Source organism: Felis catus, chromosome C1 (assembly GCF_018350175.1).
Source record: "Felis catus isolate Fca126 chromosome C1, F.catus_Fca126_mat1.0, whole genome shotgun sequence".
In the NCBI taxonomy this organism is placed as follows: Eukaryota; Metazoa; Chordata; class Mammalia; order Carnivora; family Felidae; genus Felis; species Felis catus.
This window is the reverse complement of record NC_058375.1, coordinates 31199982-31227266: the sequence shown is the minus strand read 5'-3', so window position 1 is coordinate 31227266 and position 27285 is coordinate 31199982. Positions and strand designations below refer to the sequence as shown.

Below are 27285 nucleotides of genomic sequence, written 5' to 3'. Positions count from 1 at the left end.
AGAACACTACCCCCCAGGCAGAGGATCAGATGAGTACTCCCTGGGAACTCTGACCACTCTACCAGGAAACACCTGAGGATACTAATACCCAGGTGTTCTCCAGCAAGAAGCCCACCCAGGTCACCCTACAGTGAAGCTCAAAGTGGACAAGCCTTAGCTACAGGCTCAGAGATTCCAATCAAGTTTTTAGCCCCCATTCTCTTACTAAGGAGTAGACAACCAAGAATTACCAGATATATGAAGGAAGCTGTTAAGATAGAACACTAGAACCTGAAAAAAAAAAAAGCAGTATGGATGACATAGAAATTATATAAGGAAAATATTTGAATTTTTTTCCCTTCAACACATATGAAGACCGGGCTGGGAAAGATTAAAAAAAAATAACTACAAAAATTGCTAACATTTATTAAACAGTGACTACATACATAGGCCCTCTGTGCTAAATACTTAATTATCTCATTTATACATCAAAATCACCACGACAAAAGTATTCTTACCATACCACTTTATAGATGAGAAAATTTAGGCACAGAGAAGTTAACTAATTTTCCTCTAACCACAAAGCCAAAGTCTAGAATTTGAAGCCAAGTGGTCTGATGCCAAAGACCTGTACTTTCAACTTTTACAAACTATGAATGTAAAAGTATTCAATATTCATCAATCAAATAAGATAAATAACTTTAGTTGACACATATGTAATCATTTGCATATTATTACAATATTACAAAATTAAACATAAATGGCAGGTGGTCATATGGATGATGATATATAATGTTTACTAAGCCAAATAAAATTCTGTTCATAAATTTCCCAGATTCAATGTAAACAGTGCCAAGACACAATGAACAATTTAATCTTATACACACTCACACATGTACACACACATATTCACTCACGAACACACACACACACCCCTAGACACCTGAGTCTGGCAATGTTACTAACTAGATAGTCTGAAAAACCCTCAGACATCTAAAAATACTAAGTTATAAATATCCTTTTAGATATATAGTTTATTTAGTACGTCAGAAAAAAAAGGAAAGGCCAAAGGTGAGGAGGTGAAATTGAGATCCCTCGCACAAATCCATGAAGGGCTACACTCTGAGTCAAAGAGTGAGCTAGGAAAAACTACAGTGGCAAAATAAACCAAATTTGTCAAGTCTCACCTAAAGTGAAAAAAAAATATTTCTTACTAAAATTCAAATTCATTATCTGTATAATATGGTCCAGAAAAATCCCAAGCTGACCGATTAAAATACTTCTGGTTTGGTGGCACTGGGGACAGATGACCCAAGCAAATGCAAATCCTCTATTGAGGATTGTACCCTAAACCCAGACCCCTCAGGATTCCTAAAGATTAAAATCAGTGATGCATTATGAGGTCACAATAAAAATTACCAAAGACTTCAGAAGACAATGGAATAATGAGTAAGTTAGCAGAAACAATAAAGAGCACCATTAGCTCCATAAGACTTCAGATAATGGAACTATTAGCTACAAAAAAAAAAACAAAAAACAAAAAAAACAGCATGCTTTACACAAAGAAGAGATCTAAAAACACTGAGGAAGGAACTAGAGAATTCCAGAAGCAACCAAACTGGTTTGAAAAAGAAACAAACAGAGCTTTAAAACTGAAACACAACAGGCTGGCTAAAGAATAAATAGATTAAATATACCTAGAGAAAAGAATAAAGAGTGGGAAAATATGAAATAGTGTTTACCACTTGTGGAAGACAGAATGAGATAGTGTGACATTCATCTAACTGGAATTCCAGAAAGACAGACTGGAGAGAATGGGAGAGAAGCAACACTCACAGATACAACTGGCCAAGAATTTTCAAAACTTCAGGAAAGATCTAAGTTGTTAGATTTAGGAACCACAATATATCCCAAGTAGGACTGAGATAAAGAAGTCCATACCTGCAGAACATGAAAATCAAAGAGAAATCTTAAGAACCACCGAAGAGAACTATAAAGAAATGACAAAAGCTCAGAGTAGACTTTTTCAACAGGAACAAAAGCCACAACACAATGGAATGGCATCTTTAAAGTGCTAATATAAATAGCTCAATGAGACAGTCAGTCCTGGGTCACCTGGCTGGCTCAGTGAGTTGAGCATCCAACACTTGATTTTGGCTGCGGTCATGATCTCATGGGTTGCTTAGGATTCTCTCTCTCTCCCTCTCTCTCTGCCCCTCCCCTGCTTATGTTTTCTCTGTTTCTCTCAAAAAAGAAGAAGAAGAAAAAAAAAAGATAGTCTTAAATTGACATCTAAGCATGAGAATGAAATAAAAACAAAATCCAAAAATTTCTTAAGAAGTTGCTAAGACATATACTTCTGGAAAAAGGAAAGTTATTTCTGAAAGGAAGTTATAAGATGAATAAGGAATGGTAAGCAAAGAAACAGGTAAGCATACAAGTAAATCTAAAAAATGACTGTATGAAATAATAATTATAATGCTAATTTGGGAGATAAAAATAAAATAAAATAAAAATAAAACACAAGATGAAAGGAGGAATTGGATCAAAGGGTATATGGTCCCTGGATTGTTCAGGAAGCAGTGAAGATACTATATATTTTAAGATTTTAAGTTATATGGGCAATCCTAATTTTTTTTTAATGTTTATTTATTTGTGAGAGACAGAGAGACAGACAGAGTGTGAGCGGGGCAGGGGCAGAAAGAGAGGGAGACACAGAATCTGAAGCAGGCTCCAGGCTCTGAGTTGTCAGCACAGAGCCCAACGCGGGGCTCGAACTCACAGACTGTGAGATCATGACCCGAGCTGAAGTCAGACGCTTAACCAACTGAGCCACCCAGGCGCCCCTGGGCAATCCTAATTTTTAACAGCAGTCACTAAAAGCACAATCATACAAGAACCTTCCAACCTGAATTACAACTCAAATAGAATTTTTTAAAACCCTCAGTCAGTTGTTTAAAAAAAAGGCATGAAGATGTACATGTGTATGTTCAGGGGTGGGGTGGGGATACGGGAAGGACAGAAGAAAAAGGCATAAAGTAATATGGCAGAAATAATTCCAAGTATCAGTAATCACAACATATATAAATAAACTAAGCTGGTCAAAAAAAAAATAGTGACTCTCAATCATAAATCTACCTACAAGCTATGTATAAGGCATCTAAGACAGGATGGTAAGTTGAGAAGTAAAAGGATGATTGAGTTAGTGGTGGCTCACTGCACAACGTGATAAAAATAAATAAAAACCACTGAATTATACATTCAAAAATGGTAGAAATGGTGAATTTTAGCTCAAGAAATTTTCTAAAAAATGGATGACATCTAGCAAACATTAACCAAAAGAAAACTGGTGTAGCTGTATTAACATCAGACAAAATCAACTTAAACGGCAACTTAAGGGGTGCCCGGATGGCTCAATAGGTGGAACATAGGACTCTTGACCTCAGAACGGTGAGTTCGAGACCCAACCCATGTTGGGTGTAGAGATTACTTAAAAATTAAAAAAAGAAAAGAAAAGAAACTTAAAGGCATTACTAAAGAAGGTCACCACAGAATTCGCCAAAGGTTCAATTTACCTTTGGATGCATTAATTCTAAATTTACATGTATCTAATACTATTTCCTCAGAATACATTTATTCTGACAAATCTATCATAATAGAGGATGTTAACATACTTCTCTCAATAACTGAAACACCAAGCAAATAAAATATCAAAAAGATATAAAGATGTGAGCCAAATACTAAATAAGCTTGACCTACTGACACACACAATATCCTGCAACAATTAGAGAACTTATATCCTAGAAAGAAAAGGCCAAGAAAGTTTTGAAATATACTCCAGATACTTAAAAGGGTGAGGTACAAAAAAACCCAGATGAATTGTGGAATTGATTTTGTTTTATGCAGTTTAGAAAAATGCAACCTAATGGGAACAAAAGCAGTAAGATTTATTGGAATCTAGATACTCTACCACCTTTCCCCTCCTTCCCCAATTCCTCCTTTTTAAGGAGATGTCCATTTAAAGTGAGGCTGGGTAGATACATGAGAAAGAGGATAAAGAGATCTGCAAGATAGTATTGACATTTATTATCTCTTTTCCTTTCAAGTATTAGAATTTAGGCCAGAGCAAGAACCGATAAGAAAACTGGCCTAGTTGTTTAAAAGACAGAGAGACATTCGTGCACCTGCACCTTCAGGGCCATTAAGAAAGAATCACAATTTAAAGCACCAATTAGTAGACATCTATTCTAAGGGGGAAATTAAGACTGAAGATCCACATATGAAGATATTTACTGCAAGAATATTTTTAACAACAAAACACTGGCAATAATCCATATATCCAATAGGAGGAGAAGGATGGAAAAAATGAGTTTATAAAGACTAGAAATACATATAGTAAAATGTTTATGGTCAGGCGGATTAGTCATGTTTTCTAAGTTTTCTATTGCTTTCATAAGCAAAAATATGGCTGTTTTGTTTAATAATAAAAATAATAGCTCCCACCCATTAATGGCCTATGTGTGGATCAGACATTTTACATGCAGCTCATTAATCTCCACTGCTAGAAGGCAGCTATCATTTGCCTCATTTTATATAAAGTAACTTGGTCCTCAGGCTTCTGTTTTCACTAGTTCCCAGCTTCCCAGTATGAACTATGAATTCTTTCATTAAACAACCAGCTCTCTACTAGATGGCGCAGGTTCCTGTGTCTAGGTTTAGGAAGCTATATATATATGTGTATATATATATATATATGTATATATATATGTATATATGTATATATATATGTATATGTATATATGTATATGTATATGTATATGTATATGTATATATGTATATATGTATATATATATGTGTATATATATATATATATATATATATATATATATACATTTTAAGTTTATTCATTTGAGAGAGACAGAGACAGCGCAAGTGCCAGAGGGACAGCAAGGGAGGGAGACAGGGAATCCCAAGCAGGCCCTTCCACTGCCAGCATGGAGCCCAACAGAGGGCTCGAACTCACGTAAGGTGAGATCATGACCTGAGCCGAAATCAAGAGTAGGACGCTTAACCAGCCGAGTCACTCACGTACTACTAGGAAGCTACTTAGAAGTGCGCAAAGTCACGTTCAAAGATACGGAATGAAAAGAGCTTAAACAGGGTCCACTAACGGACTCTTGTTTTTTTGTGACAGATTCTTAGACAAAACTGAATTTTCTTTTCTTCCCACACTAATTTCACAGAACAGAACAGAAAGAAGCACCACTTTCTATAGCACTTGCTTTTTCACAGGATTCATACACTGACTCGTTTGATCCCAACACCACCAAACTGGGCAGGAGAGGAATATTATCTTCATTTTAGAGATAAAGAAGAGGTAGCTGAGAAATTAAAAATGTCTTAAGATCAGGGTGCCTGGGTGGCTCAGTCGGTTGAACATCTGACTTCGGCTCAGAGCCTGGAGCCTGCTGTGGATTCTGTGTCTCCCTCTCTTTTGGCCCCTCCCCTACTCATGCTCTATCTCTCTCTGCGTCCAAAGTAAACATTAAAAAAAAAATTTTTTTTTAAATGTCTTAAGATCATCTCGCTAGTATGTCGTGGGTAAAACCCGAACCCCTATCTCTATAGCCTGTGCACTTTCCATTTACTCTTACTAACTGGGAAGACTGAACATAACCCTACCCTTGCTGGGAAATACTTTCTTCTACAAAGGGGCAGCTTTTCTATAGTTTTACTTTTCCTTTTAAACTACTTTTGAGACAGGTTGTTCCAAATATTCTCTTTGTCTCCTGAAGGGTAAAATCCTAGAGTCAAGTTTCCTAGACATCTTTTTAAATGTTAATAACCAGTATGGAAATATTCATCAAAATGTACTAGCTCTCCCTGAGAGGAGGGATTTCAGATAACTTAGTTTTCTCCTTTAAACTTCTGTTGAAAATGAAATGCTTCATTTTCTCCACCTCATCCAGATTGAACGCGCCCCCCCCCCCCCGCCATGTGTTGTACATAGTAGGTGTTCAGTAGCAGGTCCTGATTAAACCACTGTTTCCTAAACTTCTGCTACATCTGTGTACTCTCTCTGTGATTATTTACTCAATAGCTTTCTCTAAACCAATTCACTTTTTAAAACTTAGCCTTGTCCTAAATGACAATATTTATGAAATCACTATATGCTAGTTTTATCATTGTCCTAATATACATTAATAAAGACACAGCTATTCAAATTTAAAATACTAATATACTCCTAAAATAGTATGGCACATACACTGGAAAGCACTGCAGTTAATGAGTGTTGAGTCAATCTTTGTTTTTTTCTTTACTGAGTTTTTTATTTTAATTCCAGTATAGTTAACACAGAGTGTTATATTAGTTGCAGGTGCACAATACGGTGATTCAACAATTCTATACACTACTCAGTGCTCATCATGATGAGTGTGCTCTTAACTCCCTTCACCTATTTCTCCCATCCCCATGCCACCTCCCCTCTGGGAACCATCAGTTTGTTCTCTATACTTAAGAGTCTGTTTGTCGGTCTCTCTTTTTTCCCCTTTGCTTGTTTGTTTTGTTTGTTAAATTCCACATATGAGTGAAATCATAAGGTATTTGTCTTTCTCTGTGTTGAGTCAATCTTTGACTTCCTTCACTCCCCACAAGCACAATCACCGGTACTTTAAATCCATCTTTTGTTGTGACTCTTGAACTTATTCTGACCTCTCACTCTATGCAGACTCTCTTTATTTCATGCTTACCTTGATGCACTAGGCCCCAGAAGTCTCTCTGCCTCCAATCTGTTCTATCCTATATGCTGCCACCAAATTGTAATCTTCCTAAAGCAAGCTTTGGCTTCTACCCAAATCAACCTTCCTGGCCATTGGAGACAACCACTCAACATCTTCAGGAAGAATTTTACAAACTGGTCCCAGTGTACCTTTCCATCCCCATCTATAAGAATACATTTAATCATTAGTCTTAGAAGAGCCAGTGTGTAGTTTTTATGTCTGTATCATTTTATTCATTTCATAACTTTGACCTGAAAAGCCCCATTCCCAAGTCAAAATTCTGCTTAGTTCAAATATCTTCTCGGTTAAGAAAACAGTCTACTAGGGGGCGCCTGGGTGGCTCAGGTGGTTGAGCGTCTGACTTTGGCTCAGGTCATGATCTCATGGTTCCTGAGTTCAAGCCTCACGTCAGGCTCTGTGCTGACAGCTCAAAGCCTGAGCCGGCTTCAGATTCTGTGTCTCCCTCTCTCTCTGCCCATCCCCACTAATGTTCTGTCTTTCTTTCTCAAAAATAAATAAACGTTAAAAATTTAAAAAAAAAGAAGAAGAAAACTATCTATTAGAATCCTCATTAACCTCTTAATTTCTAAAAGCCACACTATTCCAGCCATTCATGATGTTTACCACACTCTGCTTTAATTTATGGGCTATTTGTGTACAGGGTTAGTCTCTTCCACTAAAGGTTCTTCAGGACTATGTCTAAAGTATTTTAATCATGTAACTTATACACATATGCTAAAATATTTGTAGTTATCAATGAAATAAAGCAAAAAAAGCCAGCAAAATAACTCAGAGACTCCACTCAACACATTTCAAAAGACTATCTAATGCCTCTTTTTTAAGATTTACTGAAAGAATCTGTTCTCCTAGAAACAGGAGAAATACTAGAAAGAGGAGAAAGAACGAATACTGTTCTCCTAGATACTAAAGATCAGTAATTTCATCACACTGTTTGAAATCAGTGGGCCACTATCTGACATCATGGTTTGGCTATAATGTTACCCCTGTTCCTCATCCCTGGATGTGGGTACCTCTTAAGCAGAGTGACGTGCTGACCTTGCATGATTCCCTCGTGCTGTCCCCGAGTTACTCTTTCTGGACTTCAGTGTTCCTACTGATGACATAACCTTAAGATCTCTTCTTAGCTTAAAATCCTGACTCTTGGTCAAACCAAAGTGACTTTTATTCCAACATCCTAACTGGCAGGATAAACCTACTTCAAAAATAAGCTAAATTACAGGAGTTAACCCTCTCCCAATGCTATTAATTCCTTCACAGAATCTTGCCCCGCGTACATATTTATAACAGGCAAGGCCACTTTATTAGACTGTCTTTTTAGGATCAAAATGTATGTTCAAATGATAATATTTCCTAGTAGTTAGAATGTATAATATGGAGTACAAAGTATCTCACCTATATCATTTCATTTAATCCTCAGAGCCCTAAAGGCAGGCAGCTTCAGCCCAGTGTTTCCCAACTAGTTTCCTAGTTCTGCTAGGAACTAGTTTCCCAACTAGTTTCCTAGTTCTTGCCCCCCAAGCCCTGCCCCCAATGGCTATCTGGCAATGTCTGGAGAGATTTTCAGTTGTAACAGGTGTTGGTGGTAGGGAAGGTTGATACTGGCATGTAGTGGGGAAAGGTGAGGGATGCTGCTAAATATCCTATGATGCACAAGATACCCTCCCACAATAAAAATCACCTGGCCCAAAATGTCAATAGTGCCAAGGTGAGAAACCCTGTAGCAGCATCTTTTAATTAAGAAATCAATGATTCAGGGGTGCCTGGGTGGCTCAGTCGGTTAAGCATCTGACTCTTGATCTCAGCTCAGGTTAAGAATTCACAGTTCATGAGTTCAGACCCCGCACCAGGCTCTGTACTGATGGCTCAGAGCCTGCTTGGGATTGTTTCTCCTTCTCTCTGCCCCTCACCGTCTTGTGCACATGACACATGTGCATGCTCACTCTCTCAAAATATATCAACTTTAAAAAAAAGAAATTAATGATCTAGGGTCGCCTGCATGGCTCAGTTGGTTAAGGGTCCAACTCTTGATTTTGGTTCAGGTCATGATCTCATGGTTTGTGAGTTTGAACCCCATGTCAGAGTCTGCTGGAGATTCTCTCCCTCTCTCTCTGCCCCTCCTCCCAACTCTTTCTCTCAAAATAAATAAATAAACTTAATAAAAAAAAAAAAGAGAGACAGATCAATGATCAATGATTTAGAGAACTTAACATATTGCCTAGAGTTATACAGAACCAAAATCATCTCTGAATGACACCAAGGCCAATAGCATATTCCAATACATATAGAAATACTGCTGGCTGTTCCTGATTAAAGCTGTGCTGTTTCTTATCATTGTCCCTTCTTCCCCCAGTTAGTCTTGGTACTTTAGATCAAGAGTCATATGCTCTACTGACTGAGCCAGTCAGGAGCCCCCCGAAAAAGCTTTCTGAGACTCAAGTCAATTTAAGACATGTCTTCTCCTGTGCTCCCCCTGCATTCAGTATACATAGCTTCACTGTTAAAATTATATTTCTCCCCTTCAGATCACAAGCTTCTTGAGATCTTCCCTCTTTATTTTTGCATTTCTAGTGCCAGGCAAAGTATCTCAGCACAGAATACAGGTTTCATAAATATTTGTCAAACAAACAAAAGAAAGCCAACCACATTATATAGTGTACCCAAGGACACACAGCTACTAAATGACAGAACCAGGATTCAAATCCAAGTCTCTCCATTGCCAAGCCTATCATTTCTGCATCTCAATGAGGTAAAAATCAAATGTTTATCTCCTCTTTGGCCTACCTGTGGGAAGTCTTTGATCATAAACGTATCAAGAATATATATGAAGTCCTGTTTTAAAGACAGCTTATAATCATAAGAATTTTCCTGTCTTACACTTCCGATTTGCATGTGTACATTCTATAAAAGCTTGAGAGGTAGTTAGCATGTAATAATAGTGATAGTCTCTCCCAAATACCAGAATTATAAAGGTGCCACGGTGTTCTTATTTGGTAGTCTCCTTTAATTCACCACTCACTGCACAGGAACTGATATTATTCTGAGCTGTCATAGTAACTGTTTATAAAAACTGAGCCCAGGGCCTCTTAGGAAAAGAAAAACTCACTTTAACGTTAGCTTTTATTTCTTCACTGTCCCCTTCTCCATCTTTGCGGGCTTCCACGCCAGACTCCTCCAGGATGGCTTTGTTTAGTACAGAATACTCTTCTAGTAGAGTGTCAAACAAAACTATGCGCTTGTTCTTGAAGAAGCCATAAAAATAAGCATTGCTGTGGGAAGAGCGTTTAGATCCTAAGGAAAAGACAGTTCAAAGCATGGAAAAGAATTAAAAAGTCTGGGGTCCTCTGGTGAGACTCCTAGAAATTGCATTACTGCAAAGGACATTAACATTTTCAAACTGTTTAATACCTGAAGAAAAATGTATCAACATAAATCACCACCAGCAGTGGAGACTGTCTGTTTTCCTGCCATATTGCCAACAAATATTTGTGCTCAGCACAGCTTTACAGCAATAAGGAAAGTCTAAATATCCAACAGTAGTGGAATGACTGAATTACGGTAAAGCTGCGAAATGGAATTTAAACAGCCAGAAAAAAGCAATACTTTTGAAAGAATCTTAACAAGATGGAAAAAAAGTTCACCAATATACTGTGAAGGATACAAAACTTCATGGATATAAGGTTCCATTATTGTCATGAAAAAAAAAATACATGTAAATAGAAAAGCATAAACACAAGCCTATGAAGACATATATCAATATATTGAAGTGTTTACCATTGGCTGCTAGAACTATAGACTTTTGTTCCATCCTTTATACTTTTCAAGGCTTTTTAAAATAAGTATACTTACTTCTAGAATCAGAAGAAAATTAAAGCTATTTTTAAAAAGACTGGAAAAAAAAAAGAACATACTTAACAGTATGTGGCTAACAGGAGCTGAACTATGGTTGATTTTTTTATTTGATTCTTTATATTTTTCTTTAGTTTCTAAATGTTCTACACTGTATAGAGACATTAGTGGTTAAAAGCAGACTTTGGGTTCAAATCTTGGCTCTGCCATGTACTAGTTGTGTAAATGTAAGAAACTTCCTTAATCTCTTTAAGCTTCATTTACCTGTTCATGGTAAAGGCTAATCTCTAGCTCATTGAACTGGATTAAAGATTACATGAGAAATTCTAAGTAAATCAATTGTATACCACCTGATCCATAAACTACTACTATTACTTATATACATTTCTTAAAAAGAAGAAATGATAAAACATTTGTTTCTCCTGAGAATTTGAGATGTCTCACAGAAAATGTGTATTTTGTATCTATTCACACTTCTAGTGTAAAATATGCTTAACAATATATATATATATATATATGTTTATTTATTTATATTTTTATTTTTTTGAATGTTTATTTTTGAGAGAGACAGAGACAGAGTGTGAGTGGGGCAGGGGCAGAGAGAAAGGGAGACAGAATCTGGAGCAGGCTCCAGGCTCTGAGCAAGCTGTCAGCACAGAGCCTGACACAGGCTCAAACTCACAAACAGTGAGATCATGACCTGAGCCGGAGTTGGATGCTTAACCAACTGAGCCACCCAGGCGCCCCAACAATATATTTAGAATACAGTATATTTACATATATAGAAGTATATATGTTTAGAATATAGTAAGACTTTGATAAATATTAACCTATTTATGTGTTTATTTTTTCATCTTTTGGTTTTGTTGCCTAGAAATTAAGAGTCAAACACGTGGTCCAATTTTGTCAGTAGTTCAGGACCTCAGCATCTGGAAAGTTATGTGTAATTCAGAGGTCTTACACTTCTATCTCATTTATGTCTCCTTTGATTCTAATTTTTAAATTAAAAGTACTTCTTAGAAGCTGCCTTATTTATGGAAGTAAGCAAACTGTAGGCTTATAAATAAAATAAAATTAATATCTTAAAGTGTAGCTCAAGGAATACCTATACCAAAATCACCTAGGGGAGCTTGTTAAAAGTAGATACTAAGACACCTGGGAATGGAGCCCAAGAATCTGTCTTTTAGCAAAACTTCCAGAATATTCTTATAGTCACTAAAGTTTAAGAGTCCCTGCTCTAGACCATAAGCTTTTTGTATCACTGTAGTGGCATGTAGTATATTCAATAATGCTTGTTTACTGAATGGGCTAATGATACCACTTGAGATATGAAGTAATATACTTGAGAATTCTGAAAAACCAATGTAAGGCACTGCCATTTGTGTCTTTATGTCTTATGATGTCTTACCTTCACCTACCAGCAGCATTTTTTGTTTATCTATTTATGTAATCTCCACACCCCATGGGAGCTCAAATTCACAGCCCCGAGATCAATGGTCACTTACTCTTCCAACTCAGCCGGCCAGGCACCCCCTCAGCAGCATTTGACACAGCTGACCACTCCTTCCCTGAAAGACTTTCTTCTCCTGTCTTAAAAGAAACACCACTTTCTCCTGGCTTTATTGCTACCTCAGTGGTCTCTCCTCCTCAGCCTCCATTGCTGGCTCTTCCTCTCCTACTGACTTCAACCTGAGCCCCTTTCTCTTGTCTAAGTGCCCTCTTCATGGCATTAAACACCATCTATGTGCAGATACTTCCCTATCAATATTCTGGCCCTGACCTCTCCCTAGAACTCCAGACTCCTATATCCAGCTGCCTATCTGGCATCTGTATATCTCCACAAGGAGGTCTTTAATGCAGATTTGTTATTTATATTCGTGTGTGTGTGTGTGTGTGTGTGTGTGTGTGTGTGTGTGTTTTCCTGCTCCATGTTGAATTCTCCTTTCAGAGTTTAGGAAATTTCTCACCATGTAAGTCTTGTGGGAGACTGCTTCTCATTTGAGAAATCTAAAAGGCCAGATATTCGCATCCCCAGCACTTCTGGCAGTCAGCCCGTGCCCTGGTTCAATCAGATGCACCTACTGGGGACTCTCAAGATTTAGCTAATTATGCAAAGAACCAGGGCAGTGAGGAATTAATGCTATGGATACAAGTGGTAGGGATGATATAAGGGAGCAAACTACTGAATTCAACAGCAGGAGGCAAGAGCAGGGTCCACACCAGACTGGTTCTACAATGTGATTCTAACCTCCTCATCTCCTGGGAACAGTCCATTTTCCAAGCTTGTAAACTTAACTTTCCCGGTGACTTTGTGAGTTATCAAACATTGATTCAATAAGGAATTTTCCTGCTTCAGTTGGCCACAGTTGGTTCTACTGCTCACTCAGAGCTAATCACTGCTTGAGGAACTCTAATACAGTGTTCAATAGATACCTCAAAATGTAGAACTTAATCCAGTAGAACTTAATCCCCCACAAACCTGCTCTTTGCTCAGTTTTCCCATCTCAGTAAACTATCATTTTTCAGCTGCTCAGGCCAAAAATCTAGGTCATTACCCTAAGTGTCTCCCTTTCCCCAATTCCTTCACAGGTAATCTCTGAATAAATTCCATCAACTCTACCTCTGAAACACATCTCCAATGCATCCACTCTAGAAATTACTGTCCTAGTCTAAGCTGCCCTACCTCCTCGCTGACCCCTACCACAGTCTCCTAACTGCTCGTCCTGCTGCTACTCTTGCCCTCCCACTACAACCTTTTCTCCACACAGCAACCCACAATATTTAAAAACTACAAACCAGACCATGTCACTAAAACCTCTAATGGATTTTCCCCCCTTGAACTTAACATAAAACCCAAGGTCCTACCGTGATTTACAAAGGCCTGTGTGGACTGACTCCTGTGTGTATCTCACACTGTTCATGTCACAACCCCCTTCTGCGGTGCTGAGTCACACTGGACTTTCTTCTGTTTCTTGAAGACACAAAGCTCTAGAAGGTCTTCCTACTAATCTCAGCATGGATGGCTCCTTCCTTCAGGTGTCAGCTAACACTCATCTGCTCAGAGAGGTCCTGCCTGATGACCCAATCTAAAGTATCTACTCAGTCATCCTGCATCACATCACACTAGATTCTCTGCCCAGCACCTGCTATCTGGTACTTTCTGAGAACAGAATGTTGTGGACTTTTCACTACAATATCCCTGTCAATTTACAAATCCATAATGTGTGTTATTAGTAGTAACAACACTTAGTCATTCAAAGTATTTCTGAGGACTGTGATCATTATTAAGAACAAAAACATACATTACAGATCAGTAAACTTCCATTTAGCAAAGGTAAGTCGCCAAAGTCACACAGGTAATTTGTGATAAAAACAGGATTCAGGGGGGATGGGCTAAATGGGGAAGGGGCATTAAGGAATCTACTCCTGAAATCATTGTTTCACTATATGCTAACTGACCTGGATGTAAATTAAAAAATAAACTATAAAAAAACAGAACAAAACAGGATTCAAACCCAAGCCTATTGATGTCACAACCTGACCTCTCATATGCTACCCTCCACCTACTCAAATCTTTTTTTTTTTTTTTTAAACACGCTCTGGCCAGTTATATTAAAAAAAAAAAAGTTGCATGATTTACTTTTCACTGGTCTGTTCTGGAATGGTTTGATTATATCAGAATCACCTGGATCAGTGATAGCCAGTGTGCATACTCCACAGTATTTCCCACGTTCTATGCCCGACTCAATACTATTGCCACCGTAGGGACAGACACCAGTTTTGGCCAGGATGGCATAATACCCTAGTTCAGATTTCCTCAAGGCTAGGCAGTTGTTGGCCAGGATGACCATTTTCAGAGTCTGCCTGTATCCCAGCACATACTTTCCACTTTTCATATTGATTTGCAGCCCAGAGTTAATCAACTCCAGTGGCTTTTTCATCTTTGCGGCCACCGTCTTCCTGCCTTAGGTGTGGGCTGGCCCCACAAGATGGCCAGGGAGTGAGAAAAAAAAAAAAAAGGCCAAATCCTTATTTTCCATAAAGTCCCAGCTCATGTTGTAATTCTCCACAAAGCCGTCCTTATTTCATCTAAAACCATATGGCACTGACAGTATATATTTACACATCAATTACCTCTATTCTGATATCATTAGCTGTCATTTCATATTCTCTGATTATAACTTAAGTGATAAGCAACTCAGGCCGCCCCCTTCAATAAAAACCCCTCAGAGACCATGCTTCTGCACTGATTACTGCACTTCCAGTTTACTATTCACTAAAAGAGTAGTGATCCCAGAGGCTAAAGAAGTAGTGTGAATTGTCATTCTTCTACCATTTCCCCCATGGAAATGTCCCAATTGTGCAGTCAGCCAGGCTGTATAACCTCAGAAGCCACTACAAGTCTGAGATGTCTATGCTCTTCTAGTTGCTGTTAATTCATTCTTTCCCATCGCAGTCATCTCTTCTCCCTGGCCCTGCAGTTACTTCTCAGGTTCTAGTCCTTCATTCAGTACAGCTGTTTCTCACTGATTTTTTTTTTCCTTTTTTTATTTAAAGGAGTGATGGGCAAAGTATGGTTTGCCGGACAAATTTAATTTCCCACCTGGTTTTATAAATAAAATTTTATTAGAACATAGCCATGCTCATTTGCTTATGCATTATCTGTGACTGCTTCTGTACTAATTAATGGCAGGGTTCAAGAGCTGCAACAGAGACCATGTGGCCCACAAAGCCTCAAATATTTATTGACTAACCCTTTACAGAAAACGTTTGCCAAACTATGGTTTAGAGAAGCAAAAGCAAAACCGAGAGGCGTGAAGGGATTCATCCAAGATCCCACTGGCAGAGGCAGAACCAGTGCCTCACACATTTACATGGCTTTTAATTATAGATTCTGAAAGTCATGGTATCATACAACAGTTTTACTCTACGTCTTTTTGGGCTTGAGACTTTAGTAGTCTTATGTAAGCTAATACATAGCTTAACTCTCAAAAGCAATCATCAAAAAAGCAGAGAACAACTAATCTGAAGTATCCAATGGTACTACAGTTTCTGGTGTATGTGCAAGTGAAATTGGACTCCTCCAGAACACTGGAAGTTTTGTTGGATGAGACAAAGCCAGCATCACTGGTTTTATTTTATAAGCCCCCAACTAGAGCTAAGTGGAATTGGACTATGCGAAAGTCCAACTCCATTCCCTGAGGGAGCCAGGAAGGTAACAGAAGTATCTAAACCAGTGTCATATACATGATACAACTAGCAGTGAAAAAGGGCTTGGCCAAAACTTAAAACCAACACGGTAAAGCCAACCCAACACAGCTGCAGGTAAGAGCAAGCTTGGTATCAGGCTACCAGTTTCTATCCCTGGACTCTGCCACCAAGTCCTAGAAATCTTCAGAAGCCAAATTGTAAAATCCTAACAAATCAAAACACTTGAGTAAAACCTCCTTACCCCCGGATAGCCTTACCTTCAACAACATACACCTTAGTCAAAGGAAAGTCAATACTCTTTGCCATTACTTCAATTTCTTGTTTAAGCTTTCCCTCAGGCAGAGGTGTGAACTTGTCAAATAAAGGGGCAATATAATCAGCATAGATTGTGACAAGCACCTGAAAAATAAATGTCAGAACAACCTATGAGTATGCTTTTTTTTTTTTTTTAGAAATCTGACTTTCCATCATTTTTTAAAATGTTTATTTATTTCTGAGAGAGAGAGACAGAGAGAAAGAGAATGCACAGAGGAGGATGGAGAGAGAGACAAAGAGAGAAGGGGAGACAGAGAATCCTAAGCAGGCCCTGAGCTGTCAGCAGAGCCCCACCGGGGTAAGCCACCTAGGCAGCCCTATGAATATGTTCTTAAAGAAACACTGCCATTTATACAGATTCAATCATATTAAAACAACTACATGATCTAGCCTTAAGAACATGGATCTTTTCATTTGTTCTGGTATTCCCAACCCCAAATACTACCAGATAATAAGTGTTCAGTATCTTTTAAATTAAATCAAAGTGAGTAGTCTCTATGTGGTAATAATTGAAAAGTCAAATGGTCCACTCAAAAACTATCTTGGGACTTTCTGCTACTTCATAAGCCCATCATAACTTGGAATTCTGCCTTTCAGAGTAATCACGAGAGACCTGCATTCTTTGCTAAAAATTAATTACTAGAGCTTGATTGTGTGCTATTATTTGGGTGGTCTACTAAAATTAATTACCTGTAGTGTACAAAATTAATTACCCACAGTGTACACTGAGGTTGAAATGGCACTTCCTTAAGCATTTCTGGAACATTCCGTCTGCTCTTTCCTCTCACTTCATTGGCCATACACAGATATGTGCAAATCCAACTAGCACCTGTTCTTGGAGCTCGATCCCACCAGGGAAAGTGAAGCAGTGAGCACCATGGCAATTCAGACTAAAATACACCTCATCATCACAGGAGTTGAAGAGCTGATAGATGCTATTTTCTGGGAGCTGTGAACAGACTGTTTTCATTGTGTTGTAGTGTATGCGTTGTGAAGTGGTTTAGAATATGGTAGAGAGAAGAAGCAAAGATGTGAGGAAGGGAAGATGCGGGGTGAGAGGGAAGGGAGGGAGAAGGAAGAGAGGGGAGGGGAGAAAAGGGAGAAGAGAAGTGAGGAGCAAGGGGGAAGGGAACAGAGAAGAAGGGATAAAAAAGCACGAATGGAGGAGGGAAAAAGCAGGGGAAAGAGGGCAGAAAAAAATCAGGCAGGTTTAGGGTTTCTTTTTCTTATCCCTCCTAAATCTAGTCTCCCTTCAAAACATCCATGATGTTTAGGCACTGGAGCTCAGTAAAGAGGGACTGAATGATCAAACCTAGTCATCCATTCTGGTGACAACTCACAAATGCACAGCCTAAAACTGCCTGACAACTATTAACGGTAACTAATAACCAGCTTCTAGGATCCGAGTCAGCATAAGGAGAAAAAAATCTACGGTCAGGGTCAGTTCTCCTATTTCTATACCCAAAAGCAGAAACCAAGGGGGAAATTTAGATGGCCACTTATTTATATTTCATTTGCTTCTCAAGAACTGTTTGCATGCTAATGAAGATTAAATCATAGTTATCTTGCCAAGAAAATTTTGTAGAAGAAAATGAAACAAAGATTTTACTCACCAGAGAAACAACTAATGTGAACAGCCAGGCATATATAAAAAAATAGTCTCCCCCGATTTTAATAATATAAAGTAGAAGTGAAGACACAGGCAATAAAATGCACTGAGTCACGATAAATTTCTTGACTGCATCTTTCATGAAGAAGCCCAAAGTCTGAAAAAAAGAAAAGATCATCACAAGAAAATGAGAAACTGCTTTTAAAGTAAATAATAAGTGAATATAAAGGATACATAATTTTATTTTTAATTTTTTTTAATGTTTATTTATTTTTGAGAAAGAGAGTGAGACAGAGCACAAGTTGGGGAGGGGCAGGGAGAGGGAGACACAGAACCTGAAGCAGGCTCCAGGCTCTGAGCTGTCAGTACAGAGCCCAACACGGGGCTCGAACTCACGAGCCATGAGATCATGACCTGAGCCGAAGTCGGATGCTTAACCAACTGAGCCACCCAGGCGTCCCTATTAAAGAAATTTTAACAGTTAAAAGGCAGTGAGTCTATATTATATGACACTAGGTAGTCTAAGACGACAAGTAAATGTCTGGCATTTTACAGTTCAAAATCAACCCATTTAAATGTTAGCAAAAGGATACTAGACTAGAAGAGTTTATGGCAAGACTTTAACCTATGATCTGCAGTTCCTTTTCCTTCACTGAATTCATGCTCTAAAATAGCAAATTATGCTTCAATTATTACCAGCAGAGGGGAAAAAAAGCACAAAGAAGTCTTTATATTTACAGGAAGAATATTTGAGGGGCGCCTGGGTGGCTCAGTCAGTTGGTCGTCCGACTTCGGCTCAGGTCATGTGTCTCCTTTCTCTTTCCTTTCCCTTTCTCTCCCTTTCTCTCCTCCCCTGCCCTGCTCTCACTCTCTCTCCCTCTCTCTCAAAAATAAATAAACATTAAAAACAATTTTTAATAAAAAAATAAATAAAAGAGAATATTTGCATTCTCTAGTTTACCTGCTGATTGAAACCATGCTTTTCTTCTATCACAAAAGTATTATAAAGACTCCATGGCAAACCAGTCAATGCACTGAAAAGCGTAGCCAACAGGAGAAACACCAAGGACTGAGTGATCTAAACACAAGAAGCAAACAGCGGCGGTTTTTATAGTGTAATATTAATTCCTTCTTCAAATGAATGATTAGTGAACAAATCAATAGGTAGTTGCTGAGTACTTACAGGATTTCAAGCAATGTGCTTGATTCTATGGGTTACAAAGTCTGAAACAACATCTGTATCTCAGAGTTTACTTGCCAGAGGAGGCAATAAAACAATGTTTCTTTTATTACATAGGCACTATGTAAAGTCACCTGAAGCCATATAGACAAAATGGTTAAAAGAACCAAAAAGTGAGAGACAGCTACATATGCTGGTAAATTCAAGCAAGGCTTGCAAGGCTTACAAGGCTGAGGAGATTCAGGATGCCACTCTGAAGAGGTAAACTAAAGGGACAGGAGAGACAAGGAAAGGAAGAATTCCTTGCAATTTACAAAAGCACAGAGAGAGAAAAGAACACCCTGTAAGTGGAAGAGGACAAGATGGCAAGCCTGGTTGGGACAAGGAAGAGAAACTTATACTAGATCATGTCTTTAAAGAGTTTGGCTGAGGGGCTCCTGGGTGGCTCAGTCGGTTGAGTGTCCGACTTCGGCTCAGGTCATGATCTCACAGTTTGTGAGTTTGAGTCCACGTCGGGCTCTGTGTTGACAGCTCAGAGCCTGGAGCCTGCTTCGGATTCTGTGTCTCCCTCTCTCTGCCCCTTCCCCGCTCATGCTGTCTCTCTCTGTCATCTCAAAGATGAATAAATGTCAAAAAAAAAAAAAAAAATTAAAGAGTTTGGCTGATTTAGAAAAAGGTATACAGAAAAGGAACATAGGATGAGCTGAATTAAAACCAAAGGTACCTATACATGTAGAAGAGAGCCATCATTTCAAATAAACAATCAGGAAAGAGGGAAGAGAGTTGGCAATTTCCAACAAGAAGTCAGGAGGCAGTGTCCTAGCATCCACCACAGGTCAGGGAGTCTCAGGCTTAGGGATTTGCCCAGGGAATGGAACTTCTGTAAGAATGGGTAGTCGACTCAAGGAGCTCCAAGGAGACTCTCAAAGATACATTCCCTGTCCTTGTTTGAAGTATGTGCTAACTGCGTATGGTACAGAGCGTCTGTTGAGTGCGTTCAACGAAATTCTTGTTTCCCCTTTCACTGGAAGGAAGGGGTTGTCCCTGAGGAATAGCTTGCCTAACTGGAGCGCACATTCCCCTGTTCCCTTACATCTGAGACTAAATGACTGGTTCACCAGCAAGATGTGAATGCAAAGGATACTACAGAGCCAAGGGAATTAAGAAGAGGATGTACTTTCTCCACCCCCTCATCCCACCTGCTTGTTGGACGCAGAGAACTCTGGGGCACTCAGGAGACGTCACAGCCATAAGATGAAAAGAGACTGGGTCCCTGGCTCCCCAGGTGGAAGAATGTCACCTGTTGGCCAAAAATACTCACGCGAGGCTATTCTGTGATTGAGAAATAAAGTATTGTGATAAGCTATTGAAATTCTGGAGTGTGCTACAATAACTAGCATTATCCTAACATAGCATGTGTGGACAAGGATTGTACAAACGGAGAAGCAAGCCTAAGACAGAGCCAAAAAATTAACTTCCATGTATAGCTAGCCAAGCAAAAAGTAAGACTCTAAAATATATATGCTAATGAATCACATACCTCATATTCTGGTCCAAAGCCAGCATAGCCACAGAACCGTCCAGAAAGTCTCCAGAGATAAGGAATTCCTCCAAAAAGAAGAATAAGCTATAAAACAAGAAATACTTTGGTTAAATTTGAAGACTAGAAATTATCAGATGAGAACATTTCATAAAGAAAAAGGGACAGGGGGCGCCTGGGTAGCTCAGTTGATCATCCTGCTTCGGCTCAGGTCATGATCTTGTGGTCCGTGACTTCAAGCCCTGCATTCTCTGTTGTCAGCCTATCAGTGCAGAACCTGCTTCAGATCCTCTGTCCCCCTCTCTTTCTGCCCCTCCCCCACTTGTACTCTCTCAAAATATAAATAAAACATAAAAAAGAAAAGAAAAAAGGACAAAATAATTATCTCTGAAGAAAAAAGAGACCTATCTTATTTAGGCTAAAATATGTATTTACGTGGATACAAACCAATTGAGATACTAAGTTTAGCCTGGTAAAGTATTTATGCCTGTACATTTTATACGGATAAATTAGGATGGTATGGGAATTATGTCTCTATAAAGTGAAGCTGTAAAATAAATGAATGAATGAATGAATGAATGAATGAATGAATAAATAAATAAATAAATAAATAAATAAATAAATAAATAAATAAATTTGCCAAAAGACCACAACAAAAGTTGTATGGATCAGGGACTAAACTTAGAAAAGGTAAGCAATTTATCCAGAATCTCACGGCTAATGAGTCACATAAATGGGATCTGACCAAGGCTATGTGGCTCCCTAAGTGGCTTTCGCCTAAAAGGAAACAGCCCCCATCCGTCAGGACAAAGTATCAGTATCAGTGTAAGTGGAGAGTCAGGTCCACTTACCAAACTGAGGGACAGAATGGGATATCTGTGCTTTCCCCAGGTAAGGAAAAGGTGAATCTTGAGGTAGGAGTCAGGGTTTCATAGGAGGAGGCCCCCTTCTCAGCACCACCCTTTGTCTTGGGCAGATACAGTGAACAAAGATATTCACCAAATCACCATGACATTCGAATGAGCAAGCTGCTCTTAAAATCTGCAAAGAATGCATGCTTACAAAACACAACCTGCCACAACAGATACTAAGTTTATGGAACTAAAGAGGAATCGGTTTAGTTTTCCTTTCCCTGGAGTCTCAGGAACACAACGATCAATCACACTCCTTGGTTAGAAGCACAATATTCTCATTGGTTCACACACGGTTCATTGTGGTTTTGACAGGTTTTGGCACTATCGTATATTTCATGGGAAGCCTTCCAATCTACTTTCCATTTTTATATATGTATCCATAAATAATACAGTGATTTATATATGCTTTTTGAGACTATATATAAATAACATCATATTGTACTTATTCTACAACTTGCTTTTTACACTCTACATATTTTTAGATCCATCCACAATGATTGGTAAATGTATTTGGTATTATGATCAACTTGTTCTCTGCAGTGTTTACGCCAAATTACACCCTCATCGGCAGTACTGGAGGGCTCCTGTTCCCTACAATCTCACCCACACTTGGTGCCATCCATCTTTTAGATGTTTCCCTGTATGCTGGGTTGGTTTAATACCATGGACCTCAAATATAGTTTCTGTACAGCAGCAGCAGCAGCAGCATCACCTGGGAATGTGTTAGAAATGCAAATACTCGGGCTCCACCCCAGAACCACTGAATCAGGAACTGGAAGTGGAGCCCGGCAGTCTCCAGGCACAGTCACCAAAGTCTGAAAATCTTGGGTTTAATAAATTGCTGCTTAAAGGCTCCCTTAACTCTTCGTCCAGCTATTTCACCTAACCCAATCTTGGATGTAAACCCCGTCTTCCCAAAAGATATGCTTTGGCACCACTGTCTGGTATATGCACCGCCTGTTGAACTAATCGACTTGAGACGGCACTTCTTTCATCCTGTTCTTAATCCTAATAAATAATGCAAAATTAAGGATTTATAAGCCTTCTGGTGAAACGTTAAAACACCTATTATTAAAAGTCCAGCTTTTAAGTACATATCAAGGGTAGTTTTATTATTTTTTTTTATTTTTTTTTTCAACGTTTATTTATTTTTGGGACAGAGAGAGACAGAGCATGAATGGGGGGGGGGGGGGGCAGAGAGGGAGACACAGAATCGGAAACAGGCTCCAGGCTCCAAGCCATCAGCCCAGAGCCTGACGCGGGGCTCGAACTCACGGACCGCGAGATCGTGACCTGGCTGAAGTCGGACGCTTAACCGACTACGCCACCCAGGCGCCCCAAGGGTAGTTTTAATATGAACTTCAAATGCATCTCGGAATGCTTTTAGAAACTGCTGTCGCAAACCTTGTTTAGTATACTTTGGGAAATGAAATATAAAACACAGTGAACAGTAAAGTTTCCCTCTACTGATAATCTCACTGAGCAGGCTGCAGGGATGTCTTATAACAAGAACTAATGAGCCCAACAAAAACAACTCCAGCACTTTTTTTTTTATAATATTTTTTTAACGTTTATTTATTTTTGAAACAGAGAGAGACAGAGGATGAACGGGGGAGGGTCAGAGAGAGAGGGAGACACAGAATCTGAAACAGGCTCCAGGCTCTGAGCTATCAGCACAGAGCCTGATGCGGGGCTTGAACTCACGGACCGTGAGATCATGACCTGAGCCGAAGTCGGACGCTTAATCGACTGAGCCACCCAGGCGCCCCACAACTCCATCACTCTTAAAAATAAGATCCCGCTAGACTCTTGCAAAGCAGGCAAGACATATAGTCATTACCACATTATAGATGAGACACCTAAAATCAGAGGTTAAAGTTACTTGCCCAAAGAAACCCAGTAACGAAGTGACTGCTATGTATTGAGCAGTGTACTAATGGCTTCATCGACATTATCTCACTCATTCAGTCCTTGCTACAAACCATGTGAGATATGGTATAATATGTATCGGCTTCTCATCACAAAGAGGGGAAAAAACGAGGCTCAAGAAGGCCAAGGTGCTCACTCAGAAACCCACAGAAATTGGAAAAGCAACAATTTCAATGTTGCTACACTGCCCTCCTCGATTGTCCAGCCCTTCCACTTCCTGATCAGGCTCTTCACTGACATTTGTGAGACACCAGGAAAGTCTGTCTCAGAAAGGCTGGACACCTTCTCTCTGGGTGCTCTGTCACATTTGTGTGAACAGTGGCACCTGTAATTGGTCACACAAGGCCTCTGCTTATGTTCCTTCAGATAGAAAAAAAGAGGCAACAAAAAGTTTAAATCAATCTTTGCACTTGTTCTTTGTGACCAAAATATAAAAACTTATTAATTTTAATCAACACAAAATAGGAATTAATGAACCTGTCTCCAAACAGAACAGGATTTCAAAGTAACACAAAATGCTTCCCATCGAACGGTAAATAAAGCTACTAATTCCTCAAGGATAAATTCAGCACATTTACGATGTGGTCCCTAGAGTTTTAAGAATGGTTTCTTCAATGCAATTTTAAAGACTCAGAAGAGCAGAGTTTGAAACCCACTTCTCCCACTTATTATCGTCACTTGGCCGTTAAATGGACAAGCCATTTAATTTCTCTGAGCCTCCACCTTCTCATCCATAAAAAGGGAATAACAATGCCTACCCTTTCTACCTCAAAGCACTGTTGTAACATCAAACAGGCACATTACAAAGCTCTCTTTCTATATGTGTTTTCCCTGTCTCTGTCATCTCCTGGAACAAACTAGACCACCCCCATGCTCACCAACTGTAACAACCAAGCTACTGCCCATCTTTCCTGGAACTGTTTACTAGTGACAACGAAAGAGACTGAAAATGTTTTGCCTGTCTTTTTATAATGGCCCTGTGAGGGGTAAGCCAAAGAACTTCACAGAATCAAACATCAGTGAGGAAAGAGAACAGTGTCTAAATTCACCACCTCTGCTTCCATCTCTCCCTCTGAAGGATGATTTCACAGTTGGACCTTAACAAAAGAAATGCTTCAGATAAACTAATCAAAGCCAAATATAAACCACAATAAAGCCTGGCTTGGTTGGAAAGCATCAAGTTTCGATACTAATCTTCAATATCTCTGTAACTAAACCAGGCTTGGACTTGTAAAAAATATAATTTAAAAAATCAACACTGAGAAGACTAATTACTAGTAATTGCAACATATCCTAAAAGCCAAATGAATTTTGTTTTTCAGATAAGATTTAACTCTTCTCCTTAACTTTTCGCTACTTTGCATCATCCTGAGGAAATAGGAAAGACTTGTAATAATTTGGTTCTAATCACACTAGTCCATAACTGTCAAGGAAAATTTTGTGACCAGCTGGAAATGTTTTCATCATTTAACAAAGCTCTGAACAGCTGGTTTCTTCTCTTAAACTGAAGAAACAATTATGGTAGCTGACCTCATTTATTTTCAACTTAGGAATCTTTCTCTTAGTGGTACTGGAGATTTAAAAGAGGTCTAGAGGAATAGTGATGATAATCACGATCACGATGATAATAACAATAATGGCCAACACTTACAGAGCATTGATAACGGATCAGGAACTTTTCGAATCTTCTCACACATATTAACTCATTTAATCCTCTCAACAACACTACAAATGAGGAAATATCACTACACAATTTTAACAGACGAGAAAACTGAGGCACAGAAGTGGTGGCTTGCTTAAGGCCCCAGAGCTGGTATGGTAGAACTGAGATTCAGACTCAAGTCACCTGGGTTCTTAACCTCCGCACCATGTACCTTCAATTGTTCTTGGAGGTGGAAAACCAACAACTGGTGTTTGGGAATGAAGAGAAACCTTACTCATTTTATTTATAAAGCACAGATATACATACATACAGTACAGAAACAGATATACAGTATATCTGTGGTATTAAAATTTCATGGAGGGGTGATTAAGAAAAAAATGTCTAAGGGCACCTGGGTGGCTCAGTCGGTTAAGCATCCAACTTTGGCTTAGGTCATGATCTCACGGTCTGTGAGTTCGAGCCCCACATTGGGCTCTGTGCTGACAGCCGAGAACCTGGAGCCTGCTTCGGATTCTGTGTCTCCCTCTCTCTCTGCCCCTCCCCCACTCATGCTCTGTCTCTCTCTCTCTCTCTCTCTCTCTCTCTCTCTCTCTCTCTCAAAAATAGATACCTTTTAAAAAAAATTTTTTTAATAAAAGAAAAAAGTGTCTAAAAAGATACAGGGCCAGGGGTGATCATGAAGAAAAGACTGAGAAACACTGCTCTACACTACATAGCCTCTCTTCTTTTAGCATGGGGGGAAGACTGGGTCTGTTTTACTAAGTAAAAATGACCCATCACTTGTTTCATTTAAGAAATACGGATTATATGCTTATTTTATGCCAGTCACTAGATGCCAAATGATTACAAGACCTTAAAGTATCCTTTCTTTAAGGAATTATCAGTCTGGAGTGCCTGGGTGGCTCAGTTGGTTGAGCATCTGACTCTTGGTTTCAGCTCAGGTCATGATCTCACAGTTTGTGAGTTTAAGCCCCATGTCAGGCTCCATGCTCCTGATGCGGAGCCTGCTTGGGATCCTCTCCCTTCCTCTCTCTCTCTCAAGATAAAGAAATAAACTTAAAAAAAAAAAAAATAAAGAACTATCAGTCTCACCATGTGATAAGTACTGACAGGAATAATGAAAGAATGCTGCCTTAACCAGTCTCGAGGGACAGGGGAAGATTCAAATGGTTTCTTTTCTTTTTTTAAATAATTTTTCTAAATATTTTTGAGAGAGAGAGCACGTTGCACACACGTGAGCTGGGGAGGGGCAGAGAGAGAGAGGATCCAAAGTGGGCTCCGTGCTGATAGCAGAGAGCCTGATTTGGGGCTCAAACTCATGAAACGTGAGATCATGACATGAGTGAAGTCAGAGGCTTAACTGACTAAGCCACCCAGGCGCCCCTCAAACTGTTTCTTAGAAGAGATGATGTCTCAGCTGGAACCTAATGGAAGAGTGGGGATTAATGAGCCTCCAGCAAGAGAGTGGACTTGTAGAGGTGAGCACCCCTGATAGATACTAGCATGTGAAAAAACTCAAAGTTACAAGAAACCAAGCTGGATAAAAAAGGAGGAAGAATTTGGGGGAACGAATAAAAAGATGAAGCTGAAGTAAGCAACGGCCAGGTCAAAAGTACCCCCAAAACTCATGCCAAAAAATCTGGACTGCACCCAGAAGGAAACAGTGAGCCAGTGATAGGTTTTATGCAGGAGAACAGCATGATCAGAATTATCCTTCAGGGTTCCTTTGGTTGCACTGTGAAGGGCAGTAGAAAAGTTAAGGCGGAGGCAGGAAGGCCTGTAAAGACTGCTGAATATCTCAGAGGGGCGCCTGGGTACTTCAGTTGGTTTAACATCCAACTCTTGAATTTTGGCTCAGGTCACGATCTCTTGGTTTCGTGGGTTCGAGCCCTGTGTCAGGCCCTGTGCACTGACCTCATGTGCAGAGCCTGCTTGGGATTCTCTCTCTCTCAAAATAAATAAATAAACTAAAAAAAAAAAAAAAAAAAAAAATCTTTTTTTTTTTTTTAATTTTTTTTTTTCAACATTTATTTTTGGGACAGAGAGAGACAGAGCATGAACGGGGGAGGGGCAGAAAGAGAGGGAGACACAGAATCGGAAACAGGCTCCAGGCTCCGAGCCATCAGCCCAGAGCCCGACGCGGGGCTCGAACTCACGGACCGTGAGATCGTGACCTGGCTGAAGTTGGACGCTTAACCGACTGCGCCACCCAGGCGCCCCATAAGATCTTAATGTCTTATAATAGAAGGTTCTTTTTCACACCTGACCTACGATAGTTATCATATGCCACAGTTTTCAA

At 39.3% G+C, this 27285-nt stretch overlaps 1 protein-coding gene and 1 pseudogene across 5 annotated transcripts in view; both read right to left on the bottom strand.

Moving 5' to 3' along the window:
- ZMPSTE24 (zinc metallopeptidase STE24) overlaps window positions 1-27285 on the bottom strand; it is a 40983-nt gene that overhangs the window by 10635 nt on the left and 3063 nt on the right. For 3 of the 5 annotated variants that reach the window (XM_019836741.3, XM_019836740.3, XM_003989898.6), the window contains 5 exons: window positions 20481-20567; window positions 18722-18838; window positions 17765-17917; window positions 16094-16235; window positions 9883-10067 (listed from right to left, as the gene is read on the bottom strand). In XM_019836741.3, the coding sequence (XP_019692300.3) occupies window positions 9883-10067; window positions 16094-16235; window positions 17765-17917; window positions 18722-18838; window positions 20481-20567 (684 nt within the window). The remainder of the gene's footprint in view (window positions 1-9882; window positions 10068-16093; window positions 16236-17764; window positions 17918-18721; window positions 18839-20480; window positions 20568-27285) is intronic. The other 2 variants (XM_045035604.1, XM_045035603.1) reach the window with 1 other exon arrangement.
- On the bottom strand, window positions 11327-16087 carry LOC109502256 (annotated as a pseudogene).